Genomic DNA, 15,368 nt, shown 5'->3' on the forward strand with positions numbered 1-15,368 from the left:
GTTTCTGTATCTGTGTCTTCAGGACTGATATCCTGGTTTCTGCTTGCTCTGACATCTTGGCCTTTTTTGTAGTACTTATCATCTCCATTCTTTTGCTCTTAAATATATGCGGCTTTACAAGTATTTGACTTCTTGAGGATGGGCGTTGTCGCAGACATTTGTTTCTTTCAGAGCGGCTATTTTAAGTTTGGGTATGGCCCCAGAAATTGCGAGAATGTGGAGACTGGGTGACTGAGCAGTTTTAAATAAGACAGAATGATGGGCAAGTTCTGCACCAGCTGGCAGCAAGACTATATGCACACCTTCCTATGCCGTATCTTTTTTAGGGTCGACACTATGGGTCTACAAAGCAGGTACCCCCTCCAGGAGCTGTGCTTCGCTGGGAACACATGTAGGTCGTGGATACAAAAAAAAGCTGTCAGTGATCTGTCCCCAAAACTAAACAAAGGACCGCTAAACTGGACTTGAGCAGCAACTCAAAGTTGTGTCTGAACAAGTCTGTCTAATAGCAATTTTGGACGTAACTGTGGTTACCATGCTTCAGACGTCATTGGTACAAACTGCTGTGAAGTGCGAGTTGCGTAGAGCAGAGATGAGGAATTTGGGGCACGTAGGCAGTTGCGCATGCAGGCTCGAGGTTATATTGCCTGGGATTACGTGAAGGAGAACTCGGAGGAGAAATCGAGGGCTAGATTCAGAGCGAACGTTTGTATCAGTGATTGAAAACAAGTGGGCATACATTGTTAGGTTTTTCTATAGGGGAAACAAATTGTTTTCTGTGATCATAAATTACAGGGAGGAGTACACTGACATAGCAATGATGGATCTAGTATAAAGCTGTCAGTTTACTAAATAAGTAAATTACAGTTGACTTTTGATTTGGTATGCGTATTCTTTTATCCACAGCTGAAGGCATGACAAGCTTGAAAGCCATCCTTTTTTTGGCAATAGTTAGTTTACGTTTCTTTTACCGAGGGCAGAATTTAAATTATTTCCAAGTGTTTTCTGAAAGTTTGTTTATGAACATGAATCTGTGTATGGCACATATTTACATTGTCTTGAAAAAATCTACCTCGGGAACAGAATTTACTTGCCGTACAGATAATGATGCTACAGGATGAAAAATTCTAATATTTAACTTGCCTATCCAACAAAATCACTTCAATAGGTTGTCTGAATATTCTGATGAAAATCTAGTGTTCTGACTTCCTGTTGTGCTTTCAATAGATGTATGTTACCTGTCTGAACATGTAGGTTTCCACCTCTGTCTAATTATTAGATATGACAAATGACAATGTATAAAGTACATTTAAGGAAGCTAGAAGAAGGGGTGAAGAAGTAATTTATTTTTTTTTTTTTTTTGGCTGGATTCCTACATAAAATTGAAACAGTCTAATGCGATAACTATGCCTGTATTCAAGGTACTTCGGCAACTAGAGCTGACTTACAGTTATGATAGAACCTCTACTTATGCTTATAACACAAGTATATTTTTATCGTTATGTTCTCATGCTGCCTGTCTTCACAACTTCAGGAGTTATTGAGAAAAATGTGTTAGTTGTAGAGTGCTTTATCTTACTGTTCGTATATTTTTAGCTTTTCTTCTAGCCTGTGCCATAATTGGGGCCACCATGATAGAATACTGTTGTTTTGTGATTTGTTTCAAAAGCTTGTTTGGTTATTAATTTTTTAAGTGGATGTCCAATTAGGTCAAGTTATTTTAAAGCAGGTCCTAAATATTGTTGGAACTCTTTATGACACTCAGGATATATTTTCTAGATCTTTCCGTAACTGTTAAGAGCTTTTTAATAGTGCTGAACTTGAAAGCAGCTTTATTGGACAGCTAATTTAGGTTGGAAAAGAGCATTAAACGAGATTTAAGTTTATGAACTTATCTACCTTTCACAACCTATTAGCTTTTAGAGCAATACCACTTTACAGTAGTTTATTCAGCCATTGTCTGTATTGTGACAAAGTATGGATTAAGCTTAAAAAATCACAATTTAGATACTGTCTTTAGGCACAGAATGCGGAGCCAGTACGTAAAGAGTGATGAAGTTGACCAACAAATTGTTAAAAGAAACTGGAAATATTTATTTATTTACTTACTTTCTGGTATGGATGCATATGTTAGAGTTGCTGTACCTGCTGAAGCTGTCTGGGGTGCAGTAATGTTACTTCTAGTTCCACAGCTTTTAGGAAACACCTGGACATACGGCGCTGTCGGTGGCTTCAGAGGTCAGGTTAACACATTGTTTGTTCTATGTCAGTTGAATTTTCCTACAAGAAAAAGGAAAAAACCAAGTACACTCTAAGAAGTTTCAACGTGGCTGCATGCATTAAATACATTAGGTATAACCTCGTTATGAAAGCTGCCTTTCAATTCTTGTTAATAATTATTCAACTGTGAGTTTAGAGGCTTTGTTCAGGGATTGGGCCCCCCTTTTATGCTACACACTTTGTAAGCAGTGCAGAGAAAATACACTCCCCACTCCAGAGACCTGGAAAAGACTCCACATGTTGTTCAGAAACATTGTAGTTGGATTTACCACTTTTTAGATGTGCAGTTGTCGTGGTTGACTTGGGACCTCAAAGTCTAGTTGCATGATTTCTTTCTTATATTGTCAGCAGCAGCTCAGACTCCTGAAGCCAAGCTCTGTTTTCAATTTCATGGGAGTCACTGGAGCCTGGAGTTGCACATATGTGGTTGAGAGCAGAACTGAAAGAGTTGTGTTGTGCTGATAGCCTTGTGCTTGTCATTTTGTTAACAAACCTGCCATTAACGTGCAAGACAGAAGGGATTCCAGCTCATTTTCCAGTTTCCCATCGTGATTACCTTGATCTTTTGGTCTAACATAAATTGAAACATCTTCTCTCCTCATCTCAGTTTCTACCCTTAACATCAGTCAATGTGACTGACTAGATAAAAACAGCAAATAAGCTGAATTTTAAAAAAAAGAAAAAGTGTTTTTATCACCACATTTTTAGCGAAGACCTGTTTCATACAGAAATTAAGCTGTGGGGGTTTTTCCCCTTAATGTTTTCATTTCCTGTGTAGGAGATATGGAAGAGGTAACGGGCACAAACCTGAACATAGGAAGTTCCATCTAAACATGAGGAGGGACTTCTTTACTTTGAGGGTGGCAGAGCACTGGCACAGGCTGCCCAGAGAGGTGGTGGAGTCTCCCACACTGGAGACATTCAAAACCCACCTGGATGCCGTCCTGTGCAACCTGCTGTAGGTGACCCTGCTCTGGCAGGGGGGTTGGACTAGATGATCTCCAGAGGTCCCTTCCAACCCTGACTGTTCTGTGATTATCCCCTTTATTATGTGATTTTTAGGACAAAATGCCATCTAGACAGTCTAGTGCAGATTATAGCCAGCAGTAATTGTCAGGGATGTTTGCTTGAGAGATGTGTAGGGGAGGAACATCTTCTTAGGTGTATTTAATAGCTGCTAAAAATCAATGTAATGTTTGTACTGAATAGTTAGAATTTTAGGAAAACTACAAAAAAGCCACTTTCCAACACTTATCTTTTATAACAGTGGAATTAAAACCACAGCTATGAAAGTATTTTTTTATTTCCTATAAAATCTGAATTTTTCTGACTTCTATGAATGCATCCAGTAAAAGCACAGATCTGAAGTTCATGAAAGCAGTAAGGTATCTTAAGTAAGTGGGTGCAAAGTAGAAAAGTTCTTATGTCACATCCATCTTAACAGCTAAGTCAGTGAAGCTACTACAGGCAGTGAGCATCTGGCTCCAGATATATTCTATATAAGTTGTCTTGCCTTTGCCTTTTTTTTTTGTTTGTTTGTTTTGTTTTTCCTGGCTTAAGACGAAGACTTCTTTTAGAATGGATAGTGTTGGTGTTTTGGTGCTGTGTTCAAGATGCTACACAACATTGACCATTTCCTTTGAGAGCTCTTGATTGTCTTTTCCCTGTTTTTAGCAGTCAGAAAGAGAATCTCTTGCAACCTCTTCATGGCGGTCTTAACTCGCCCTTGAAAATATGCCTGTGGGGTTTTCCATGATAGAGGTGTTTCCCAAAAGTTTTCTGCCACTACTGCGAACCAGAGAATCTCCTGTCTGCTGTGTCAGTTACTGTTGTTCTGCACAGGCCGCAGGTATTCCCAGAACCACAGTGTCCAGCTCTGCTCCTGTTACTGATCAGCTTCACAGAACTGAGTAGTTAAGCGATGGACTTTTTGGCAGCACAGACTGTCCCAGAAGCAGCCCAGGATCCCTTGAAACACTGAGTGCATTTTCAAGTGTGATCACCTCCACCTGTACTTTAGACAAGTTTTAGGATAATCAAGTTATTTGTGCCTTGATTTAAATCTGACTGAGTACTGAAACCTCTTTTATTTTTGAAAGGAGTAGGAGTTTTTGCACTTGTTCTGTATCAAAGCAGTCCCTGCTTGCACTGGGACGGGGGTACTCTGGTTAATTTTCTCTGTCCCGAGGTAGTTGCATTTCTATTTGTGCTTTTACTGTAGGGTTGAGAATGTTCTTATGAATGCCAGCTATTGTCTGCAATAATTGGCCTCTGAAAAAAGAGCAGTATTTATTACCTACACATCTGTCCCATTAAAGTATGCCCACTTTTCCGCCACCTCAGCTAACCTGATAGATACGGATGATTGAAGATCCTCAGTTGTTCCTGTCTGTGGGTTGATGCGTGCTGTCAGATAGTGAGACTGTTCAAATGATCTTGGCACTAATTGCATATAAAAGTACCTTCCAACAATAGGGAGGATGCTGTAGCCGCAGTACTAACTCCAGTGAACAACAGGGATGAGGATATAATTTCTTTTCATGGAATCCAACCTAAATGTACATTTCGTTGATTTTATTTTGACATTTTTGGAGGCGTATCTTAAAGGAAGGGAAAACTCGAGTCTTTTCTTCTTGTTACCGAAACTAGAAGAACATGAAAGCCGCTTTCTCTGGCTTTCCAAAAGCTTCAGGAAAGAGTCACTCCACAAAAAGACACTGCGTTTGGAGCAGTGTTATCAAATGCACAAGAAAATAGGGCAGGTTCTTTGTATTTCCTTTTTGAGTCTCGATTTGATGTAGGTTTCTGGAGTATCATCAATTGATCAATAAAACATGTTCGACTGCATGCTACTACTGATTAATTCACACCTTTGGTACACAGTAAGAAACAAGGTGAAGCCTGGTGTCTATAAAGGGACTTGCTAAGTGCATTAGCCGGTTGTCTGCTAATGTGTGTAGTACGTCTCAGAGGACCACCCCAGCGATGCCAGCCCCGGCCGCCTGGTGTGCTGATGGCATCAATAGAATGTGGCAGCATCGCAGGTGGAGGGGAGGTCCAGCTGTACAGCAGCTGGCAAACCCTACTCTTTGTTTCCAGGTCTCGCTTCAGGACTGAGGGGAAAAGGAAGACAGTACTGCTGAAAAAATTTAGTCTCCATAGCCATATCCTGGGTTTTTTTAGCAAGAAAGATTTGTCAAAAGCTGGATTTTGGACTTCCATAAACAAACTTTTCAATTATGTGTTTGAAGATTGAATACAGTTTGTGAAATGGACTCTCTTGCAAAAAGATCTTGTTGGCTTATTTTATGTCCTTATTTTTTTTTTTTTAATTCAAATCCCAGAAATGGTGACTGTATACTCTAAGAGCTGCTATTCTCCCCACCATTAACACTGGATGAGTCTTAATCATCCCAAAGTGGCCAGCTTCTAACAGCTACATTTTGATAATTCCTAGCTCTTTTAAGCTCCCTACATTTAAATTTTTGTGGGAGAACTGCTGAATTTTATCAGGAAAAGGGTGGGAGGGTTTCCCTGTGCTCCCTGTGTTGCGTTACCTGACCAGGTCTGCAAATTCTAGCCTTTTTTAAAAAATGCAGGTGGTTACATCCAAATTTATTCCAGTCCTTACTGAGTCTGTGAAAATATAAAGCTGTTGGAAAGTTAAGCGTGCCACTGGCCACGACACTGCAGGAGTTTGAGAGCAACATCCATGAGCAGCCAAGTGCTGGCCTGTCCTCCCTGTCCCTGCTTCTCCCTGGCTGCAGCCGGTGGCCAGCAGGTTGAGCGGCAGTGCATCAAGAAGCGGTGGGTAGGTGGGATGTGTGCTAGTTTGTCTCGGGGACATGCTGACTGCTTGGAGATGAGAGCTAAGGAGAGCTGACGGTCCTTCCTGAACTCCAGCCAGCTTCCTCGGTGAGCATGGGCATCAGAAGCAGGAGTCCAGCTCTGCCCTTGGATGACCACCATCAAAAGACCAATCTAGGTTATAAAGCATCAGGGGAAGAAAAGCAATGTGAAAGGCTGACAGACCCGGGACCTGAGTTCAGGTTTGGGAGCTATAGCTCCACAGCACTCTGGGCAGATGTTATCCCGCTGGGCTGCCATGATGCACCCTTCCTGGGGCTGTTTGAGGTCACAGCAGGGGATGGTCCAAGTCCTTGGTAACCTCACGGGCAATGCAACCACTTAAGCTGGTTTGTAAATGCAGATCCATGTGGATTCGCTGATCCTTGAGGTTTGATCCCAGGCCTCAGTCTCTCCTCACCAGAGATCATAGCAGACCGCATTGTTTTGGCTGCATGGTTTCAGCAAATTCTTATTTTCAAGAAGCGTAAAGTGGGATTCAGATGCCTAAACACAGGCATCGAGCTCCATATCAGAATTCCCAAGACAGTCACGTGGTACCAGGGTGTACGGCAGGAGACCGAAGGGAGACATGGAGCCTCTGGGAGTGGCAGCTGGAAGCCCAGAGGGATATGCCAAGACATCTCAGGTGGCACTAAGGTCTGTAATTTGACAACTTGTTCACACCTTTGGTGTCCTTCAGGCTGAGCCCTTTGGCAAATGGGGCTGAAGGGGACAGGGAGAGTGCTGATACGATGTGGACAGGAAAACATAACTGTCCCTGAGTACTGATTCAATTTACTACCATACTTATTGCTGAAAAAGCTGTCTTAAAATCAATCTTGACTATCATAGCATTTTTTACTCCTGATGTATTCATGAGTGTTTAGCATACTGTGCACATTCTTAGTTTTGAGAGAACCGACATTAATAGCTATTAAGTTAAGTCTGAAACTGTGTGGCATTGTTAATTACCTCCAGTCATGTAATTTATTGAACTTAGAAAACTTAAGTTCTTGAGTGCTATGACTAATTATAAGATTGGAAATTAATCCAGAAGTGGAAATTACAGCCATACTTGAAAACGTCTCTCAGGCAACTTTGATCATTTTCACGTGCTTTTATCCCCAGGTCTCTACGAGGAGATCCGTCAGTGCCGCGAGGCCTGTGGAGAAGCTCATATGAAAACAATCTTGGCAACAGGTGAACTGGGGTCCCTCGCTAATGTCTACAAAGCCAGTATGATAGCTATGATGGCAGGTAAATATATGTGGTTTTCTTTTGAAGCTAAGAATGTTTTTGCTATATTATTTATGAAGCTTAAAAAATTCAAGTCGCGAAAGTTTAGTTTTGCCGATAGTAGGCAAAAACTATTATGCAGCAATTACTGAAGTTGCAGGTGTAGTAATGAAGTATCACTTGTTTTGCATAACCTACAAAAACTGCATGAAATGTTAAATAACACTTAAAACTTCTAAATGACAAAATGTGTAGGAACAAATATTTGTTGTCAAACATCTGATCTTTGGTATATTTAATAAGGACGTATACATTTAGGGCAGATACGTGTATTATCCAGGCAGTTGTGGTGAGCTACACATGTGGTGTAGGTAGGTGGCTCATAAGCTTGTTTTAAATGAAGGGGGATCTTTCCCATGAAGATTTGTGCTGACAGCTCTCGTTTCTGGTCTGTGATCACTTCTTCCAACTTCCTCTATGAGAGTGTGAAATGAACAGTTCGGGAAATGAACTGTGCTGGAAATGCGGCGAGGGGAAGAATGCTGCGCGCTCCAGCCGGAGCTGGGATGGGGGCTCGGTTATAACTGGTTTTAATTGGGACACTCAAAAGCAGTGGTACTCACTACCAACAATTAATTGACGCTTCAAAAGGTCTTCAGTCTTCCCTGTCTTTGAAAACTCGATTACATCTGACCTGATGTTTAGGAGTCTGTCTGTCTTTTATTCAGAACCTTTCAGCTAAGATACACATTCCCATGAGCAGGATAGAGTTTTTAGGGGCTATGTATAGTTTGTAGGTATTACTTTTTTGCATAGCTACAGCCACTGCAGACTGAATGTAGCAAAGCACCCATTTGAGCCCAGATTTACAGCAGTATATTCTCTATTCTCTCTGCTGCTTTGGGGCTGCGCTGGTACAATGTTCCCTAGTTTAACCAGGATTTTAGGGCTGTGTTTTAATGCCATCTTTAAGATGCAAAACTGGGAATTGTCTGATAAGGCTATGTTCTTTGAACTCTGTTCTAGACATCCTGCTTCTTCTGCTGTGCTTGAAAGAGGACTTTTCAAGTCTATTGATAGAAGTGTAAAGATAGAGTAAGAACCACTTGGGTTAATCTGTCTTCTGAACTTTCCCTCAGTTTTGTGTTGATTTTTTTTTTTTTTCTACTGTAAGCTCTTCAGACCTAGAATTTCTTCTTGTTTTAGAGCAAGAAAAAATCATCCAAGTGTCTTTGTCAGTATTTAAATCAATATTCAACTTGCTGCTGACCTCACTGTCTCCTTACACAACACTGTGCTTATCTCCTGCAAATGGAACGGGAAGCATTTTAGGCTTCTTACATGCTCAGCTACAATGCCAATTAGTATCACTAGATACAGAGGATCAGTATTATGTCAGTAAATATTGCTTTTAATTAGAAAAGGTGTAGGAAATACACATTTCCTGTCATTTAAACTGATGTGCTAATCATTATGATCACTTTTTGTAACATGGAGTAGTGAAAAATTCAGGTTGTAAAGCATTTTAACATTTTCAGATTTTTTTGCTGGTGTAGTTTTTTTTAAATACAGCAGATGGCTCCATTGTTAATGATTTTCCTTGCATAGTTACTCATTTTATAAGATACATATCCATCTCAATATATGCAGTAATTTCCTTATTTCGGTCTCTTGCTTTCTCTTTGTGGGTAGGTGTAAAAATAAGAATTTTTTGGTGCCCTATGTACATGTATTGAGGGACAGATTTTCAGACTCTGACTTGTCAGAACTGCTGAGAACCTTAAATTCCAGTTGAATTTTGTTTGATTTGTATATTTCTAGCATTTGGGGGAGAAAGTAATTTGGCACAGCAGTTTTAAATTCTAACTTTAGTATCCATATTTTTTTTTCAACCAGTGCCACGATTTAAAAGAAAGAAATAAAAAAAGCAGATGATCTTGTGGATATGGCAGGCCTTGGCAACTTTTATCTGAAGATAAAAAGGCAAGAACTCTGATAAATTTGACCCTAGTAATTAGTTTTATATGGGGAAATTGGTTACACAGTACCATGGATTCAACTGCAAAACTGGCTTTAGAAGTTTTTGCTGCCTCTGGCCAGTTTCTCCTGTCCTTTACACCATAATTTGCTACTTCTTCAGCTATGCTGTTAGAAGTGCTCATCATGATGCACTGTAAGCTGAGTTTTCAAAGTAATACAGTTTGAAATTACTTCAGAAAAGGGTTAACTAGTATGCTGTGTGTTTATTGTGGTTGATTGGCAATGTGTTTTTTTTAAGTGGTCGCAGCCTCAATAATCTGGTTTACAGCCTTGCCTTGCATGTGATTGTATCAGTGCAATGGAGGACGTGGTGTGCAGTATTTAAACTATTTTCTCTTCACTATGCATAATATAAGCCTACCGTGTAGGGAGCACAAAATCCTAGACTTACAGGTCATAGAGTCATAGAATGGTTTAGGTTGGAAGGCACCTTGAAGATCATTGAGTTCCAACGCCCCTGCCATACGTAGGGACACCTGCCACTAGACCAGGTTCCTCAAAGCCCCATCCAACCTGGCCTTGAACACCTCCAGGGACGGAGCTTCCACAACTTCTCTGGGCAACCTCTTCCGGTGCCTTACGGCCCTCACAGTGAAAAATTTCTTCTTGATATCTAATCTAAATCTACCTTCTTCCAGTTTGAAGCCATTCCCTCTCATCCTATCACTACATACCCTTGTAAAAAGTCCTTCCCCAGCTCTCCTGTAGGCCTCCTTTAGGTACTGGAAGGCCACCATATGGTCTCCCTGGAGCCTTCTCTTCCCCATGCTGAACAACCCCAACTCTCTCAGCCTGTTCTCATAGGAGAGGTGCTTCAGCCCTCTGATCATCTTCGTGGCCCTTCTCTGGACCCAGTCCAACAGCTCCATGTCTTTCCTATGTTGGGGGCTCCAGAGCTGGATGCAGTACTCCAGGTGAGGTCTCACCAGAGTAGAGTAGAGGGGCAGAATCACACTCCCTCGTAACGATGTTTACGTTGCTAAGCGTGCACACATTCACCTAGGTCCTGAAGCTGCTAGATGTGTTGCAACGGGTATATAAAATATATGTATTTCCCATGTGTTTCATTTGTGAGACTTGGAAATCTGAGAGGGTAACACAATGCTGATTTATCAGTAGCTCCGTGGTTAAAATCTTGCCTGGGCTATCTGGGACTTGGTCTCTCTGACTGAGGTTCTTCCACACAAAGGTCAATTTTACAGTGTAATTGCTGGTAAGGATCTCAGTCCCAATAAAGTTGCTCTGCTTTGCCCAAAGCAATTAACTGAACAGGGAGTACAACTCAGATATCTCCTCTCCCAAATAACTTTCCAAAATTTGTATGCAATCTTCCTTGTAGCTTGAGGAATTATTAGTGTATGCTGGGAACCACAGCATGTTACATTTAGTTTGATTCAGCTAGCAGGTGGGGGCTCAGCCACTGGATGTGAGGCCAGCTGCACACATCACTGACTTGAAAAGGGATGGTAAAAGGCCAAAAAATGTGCACCTCCTCATTGACTGGGATCTTAAAAGAACGCTAAAGACCGTGCCCAGGCTGGGGTGGTGTGCCCATGCACTTTCATGTTCAAAGCAGATTACACAGGCCGATTCTGTAGGCAAACATCTGTACTCTCAATCACAGCCCATGCAGGACTCAGTGGAAGCTGTTCGCTGCACACCAGTAAGCGCAGCTGAGCCCACTCAAATGTGCAGATCCCAGCAGTGCACTACAGGTGGAGGCCACTTGTAGAAACGGTGCTTTGCACAACATGCCTGTGTACAAGATGTTAATGCTTGCACCTGAAAGAACTTGGGAAAAAGTGTTGCTTCACAATGAAGCGTGAAAATGATTTGCCTCTATTTGAGCAGTGGCTCTTGGCTCCTCCTGTGTCTGAAATCATATCTGCAAAGTACCGTGACTACTTTTTCTTCCTTCTCTAGCACGGTACATAAGGACAAAGGCACCAGAGTGAGAGCAGGCACCCAGTTCTCTTAAATTCTTTTAACCGTACCTTTACAGACTTGACTGACATGCGATAAATTCTTCTGGAATATTTTAGAAGCTATTTCTGAGTGAAAGAGGCTGACAGCCCTCTTGGGACAGTGACTCACCTGGCAAGAATAATCGTTGCAGTGCTAAGGAGGACATAATGGCAGGTAGGATTGCACATCAGTGGCTCTGTGTTGCTACCAAAGAAGCACGTTGTTTTCAGAGAGCTGACCAAGAGAAAATCTCAGCGTTGAATCAGGGAATTTTTGGTCATTGGTTTATAATGTCCACTGCTATTTCTTGAGCTTCTTGAAGTCTTGATGATGCTTTGAGTACATGAGCTTCTCAAGGGAAACTGACTGCATCTTTGACTGTACCAGACAGCTTCCAGTAGAGCAAACTAATTCGTGGTTTTCACTGTCTGGTGTATACTTGTGTGAGTATACAGGAGATGCTCAAATCTGTGTCTTCGTAGCATCTTTGAATAAACAGTCCTATGGAACACAAATGGGAATGCCTGACTCCTCCATACCAGTGGGAACTATTCTGTGTTTCTTTATCATGGTGTCTTTAAAAAAACCAGGTCTTGTACACAGTTCTTTTATGAGAAGTAGGACACTTTTTAACATTTTTTTGACACAAGCATCAGAAACTGCCAAGGAAGCCAGACAAGGAAGGGAAAAATTATGAACTTGTAGTGGGAAAAGAATGCTTCAGTAAATGTGTGAATGACTTAGTTGCATATTTCAGTCATATATAAGGTTTCTATTTTGGGAAATCACACTTTAACCATATTACCTAATTACAAAATCTTTATTGTTCTGCGTGACAATTCATATTAATTAAGATATGCAGACTGGGGGAGAGGTGGATGAAGTGATTAAGTAAATGTACTTTACTTTAAAAATGAAAACTTAATCTGTGTCATTTTGACTGTGAAAGCTGGTCTTGATAGTACAGCTCCTTTTATGTCACTCTTTGGGAAGCTAAGGGAAACATACCAGTGACATGTGAAAGATATGTTTTCATTATATATACCTAAAGTACTTGTGGGAAGATCAGGAAGGAGTGATGTATGTTCTTTCTGCAGCTCTACTAAATGTATGGGTTTAAAACAATTTTTTCATAGGTCATTAAGCAGTTAGTCAAATAAATTGTAAGTTGAGATACGGACTAATGTAAAAATTTAATTTAGAAAGGGAATTAGTGCTAATACAAACTAACTTCTAAAGTCTGTATCACACAAAACCCTGAAAAAAGTAGCAGAAGATGGCTGAGGCAATAAGGTCTTTGATGCTGATAGTCTAGAAGAAGCAAATTAAAACACATTAAACGTGTGAGCAGAAATCTTTTTAGATGCTTTGATACTGTTCATTCTGAAGTGAACAGAAATAATATAGCCAAACAGTGAAGAAAAGCTGTGTCTTGCAGTTCTTAGGAGAGTCCACTATCAGTCCTTAAGGCTTCAGCCTGCTTTACAGGGGTGGTTCCAGTTAATACACACTTGGCATTGTCACAGAAAACCTTACCAAAACTTAAAGGCACAAACAGGCTGGCATTGTGCTGGATCCAGAGAGAAACTGGCTGAGGGCTGTAGTATCCGGTCTTTGTCTCTAAAAGCAGAGACCAGTGCCACAAGGTTATCGCAAAGAAAACTCAGGACACGGAAGTACTGCATGAAGAGGTTTCCTCAAAAATCTTGAAGACCGGAACATCTCACTGCACAAAAGCCTAGTCCTGAATTAAGGAAAGATATGGCAGTTTAATAATTCTAAGAAGAGAGAGTCCAAGAAATGTGGTTTGGAACATCGCAGGATAATACCTGGCTATGCAAAGCTTTTACCTCAGCTCTAAATAAGGTCATATTGTCATTAATACTGGTGCGAATTCATTTTTACTGTGAATAATGGGAAGACGAATCCTAAGGTACCAATAGCTGTTGTTGTTTTGAGCACTATCTTGCAAGTACTTGTTTTGAGCAGGGTTAGGTAGTATGGCTGTAAACACTCTAGCAGCTGTCTAGGTGCAAGGGATGACTTTCCTACTGCTGGATGTGGACCACTGTGATCCAAAACTTCTACCGAGCAAATGTTTCATGAAAAATGGAAGAGAAGAAAGGAGACCAAACTAGCAAAATTTAACTGAAAAGCCTGGCACGCTTTGCGCAAATGCAACGAATGTAGGAAACAAGACTACTGAATAAGTAATAATACTTGGCACTGAGATGGCACTTTACGTCTTCAGAGCACACACTGATGTAAGCAGAATAAATCTTTCAATCGCCCTGTGAAGTATGAGACAAAGATAATAACAGACAAGTCAAAAGTCAAGCTGAGATCAGTTGTGAGTTCCTGGCTTTAAATCCCAAGCTCAAACCAAAAGTTGAGGGTCCCCTCAATAGCATGTGAGTTGTATTATGTTTAAAGAGAAGTTTGATTAAATTATGTGTCTACAGCTTCAGCTGTAATTTGATACTAAGTCAGTTATTAGAGCCCAGAGCATTTCCAGATGAAAGGCAAACAAAGGGCGGAGCCTTGGTAACACATAAAACAATTTCAATTTGTGCCTCATTTTACGCATCTGAAATAGAACCAAGTGTATTGGGTTTACAGTTTATTTGTCAAGGGTAGACTTTACCCTGTAAAAGGTCCATCGGAAATCAGGGGCAACGCGAGGCTGTCATCTTCTAAAAGCAGCTGGGTCAAAATCGGCAGCTTCTTTCTACAGGTGTGAACTGTCTCTGAGTGCTTTCCAGGGTGACAGATGATGTTAAGCGCTGGACTGGAGGTCCAGCTTAGGGCTTGGGGACAAGCTAGTAAGTCCTTACTTTTCTGAATGTGTAGAAGGAGGACTTATTGCCTGACGGATGACTAAGGCTTTCTTGGTCACAATCTGGTAGCTGTTTCCTCTCTGCTTCCAACCAAGCAGGAGTCAAGGTGAGTCCAAGGTGTGATGGGGATTGCTTGCTGTTCCAGCTCACTGGCAGAGGAAGGTAGATGTTGAAACACAACATATTCTTGCATCTGACCGCTTGTCTTCAGAGAACAACGTGCAGTGCAGAGGGAGTGTTCTCCCACCTGTGTTGTCAAATCATAGAATCATAGAATTGTCTAGGCTGGAAGGGACCTTTAAGATCATCGAGTCCAACCATCAACCTAACGCTGCCAAGTCCACCACTAAACCATGTCCCTCAGCACCACATCTACACGTCTTTTAAATACCTCCAGGGATAGCGACTCCACCACTGCCCTAGGCAGCCTGTTCCAGTGCTTGACAAGCCTTTCTGTGAAGAAATTTTTCATAATATCCATCCTAAACCTCCCCTGGTTCACCTTGAGGCCATTTCCACTTGTCCTATCACCTGTTACTAGCGAGAAGAGGGCACTACATCCCCAAGTCTGGTTCTCCTCTTATTTCCCAGCAGACCTGTGAATCGCTCACGTACCTCTGAATGATCACTTGGCTACGAGAGATTCCCTTGTGCCAAAGGGAACTGCAAAGCAGTTGTACTCTACATACAATATTATGAAGATTTTAAAAGATTCTGCCCACAGAGATGTCACAAGCTTGAGAGAAGCAGAAAGTGGAGGGAAAGCCCAAGTCTACGCCCTCCTCTCTCCCTACTTTCAGTGCAGATGATGCTACAGAAGGACGGAGAGGGCAGAAATATGTACATTTTTAGTTTGCAACCAAAGGAGAAAGGGGGAAATAATTATCTCTCACGGTTTCTCTTTACAAAATAGTCTTTTCTTTCTCATGTCAACAAACTTGATTTTCTTGTACGCGCTTTAAAACCTTTTAGAGCTATTGCCTCCCCCCCAGTTTTTTGTTTGTTGTTTTTTTTTTTTTTTTAAGAGATTTTTTAAAATTAATTAAAGAGCTACATAGATGAAGTCCTGGAATTTTGTCAATGTTAGTCCAGGGTTGAGCAGATCTGTGCCGTTGGGAGACGAGGACCATCATCCTCACATTGAAGCTATAATGGTAGAGA

The 15,368-nt window shown here is 41.3% G+C and overlaps 1 protein-coding gene across 2 annotated transcripts in view; it reads left to right on the forward strand.

Annotated features, from left to right (window-relative positions):
- The window catches only part of DERA (deoxyribose-phosphate aldolase), a 56,802-nt gene that overhangs the window by 17,711 nt on the left and 23,723 nt on the right, over window positions 1–15,368 (forward strand). Inside the window, exons 6-7 of one of the 2 annotated variants that reach the window (XR_014269823.1) lie at window positions 7,258–7,386; window positions 11,448–11,544. Coding sequence is in view for 1 of the 2 variants with exons in the window: in XM_082492565.1 (XP_082348691.1) it covers window positions 7,258–7,386 (129 nt within the window). In the remaining variant the exon portion in view is untranslated. The remainder of the gene's footprint in view (window positions 1–7,257; window positions 7,387–11,447; window positions 11,545–15,368) is intronic. The other variant, XM_082492565.1, reaches the window with a different exon arrangement.

Source organism: Vanellus vanellus, assembly GCF_965231255.1.
Source record: "Vanellus vanellus genome assembly, chromosome: 1".
NCBI classification, from domain to species: Eukaryota; Metazoa; Chordata; class Aves; order Charadriiformes; family Charadriidae; genus Vanellus; species Vanellus vanellus.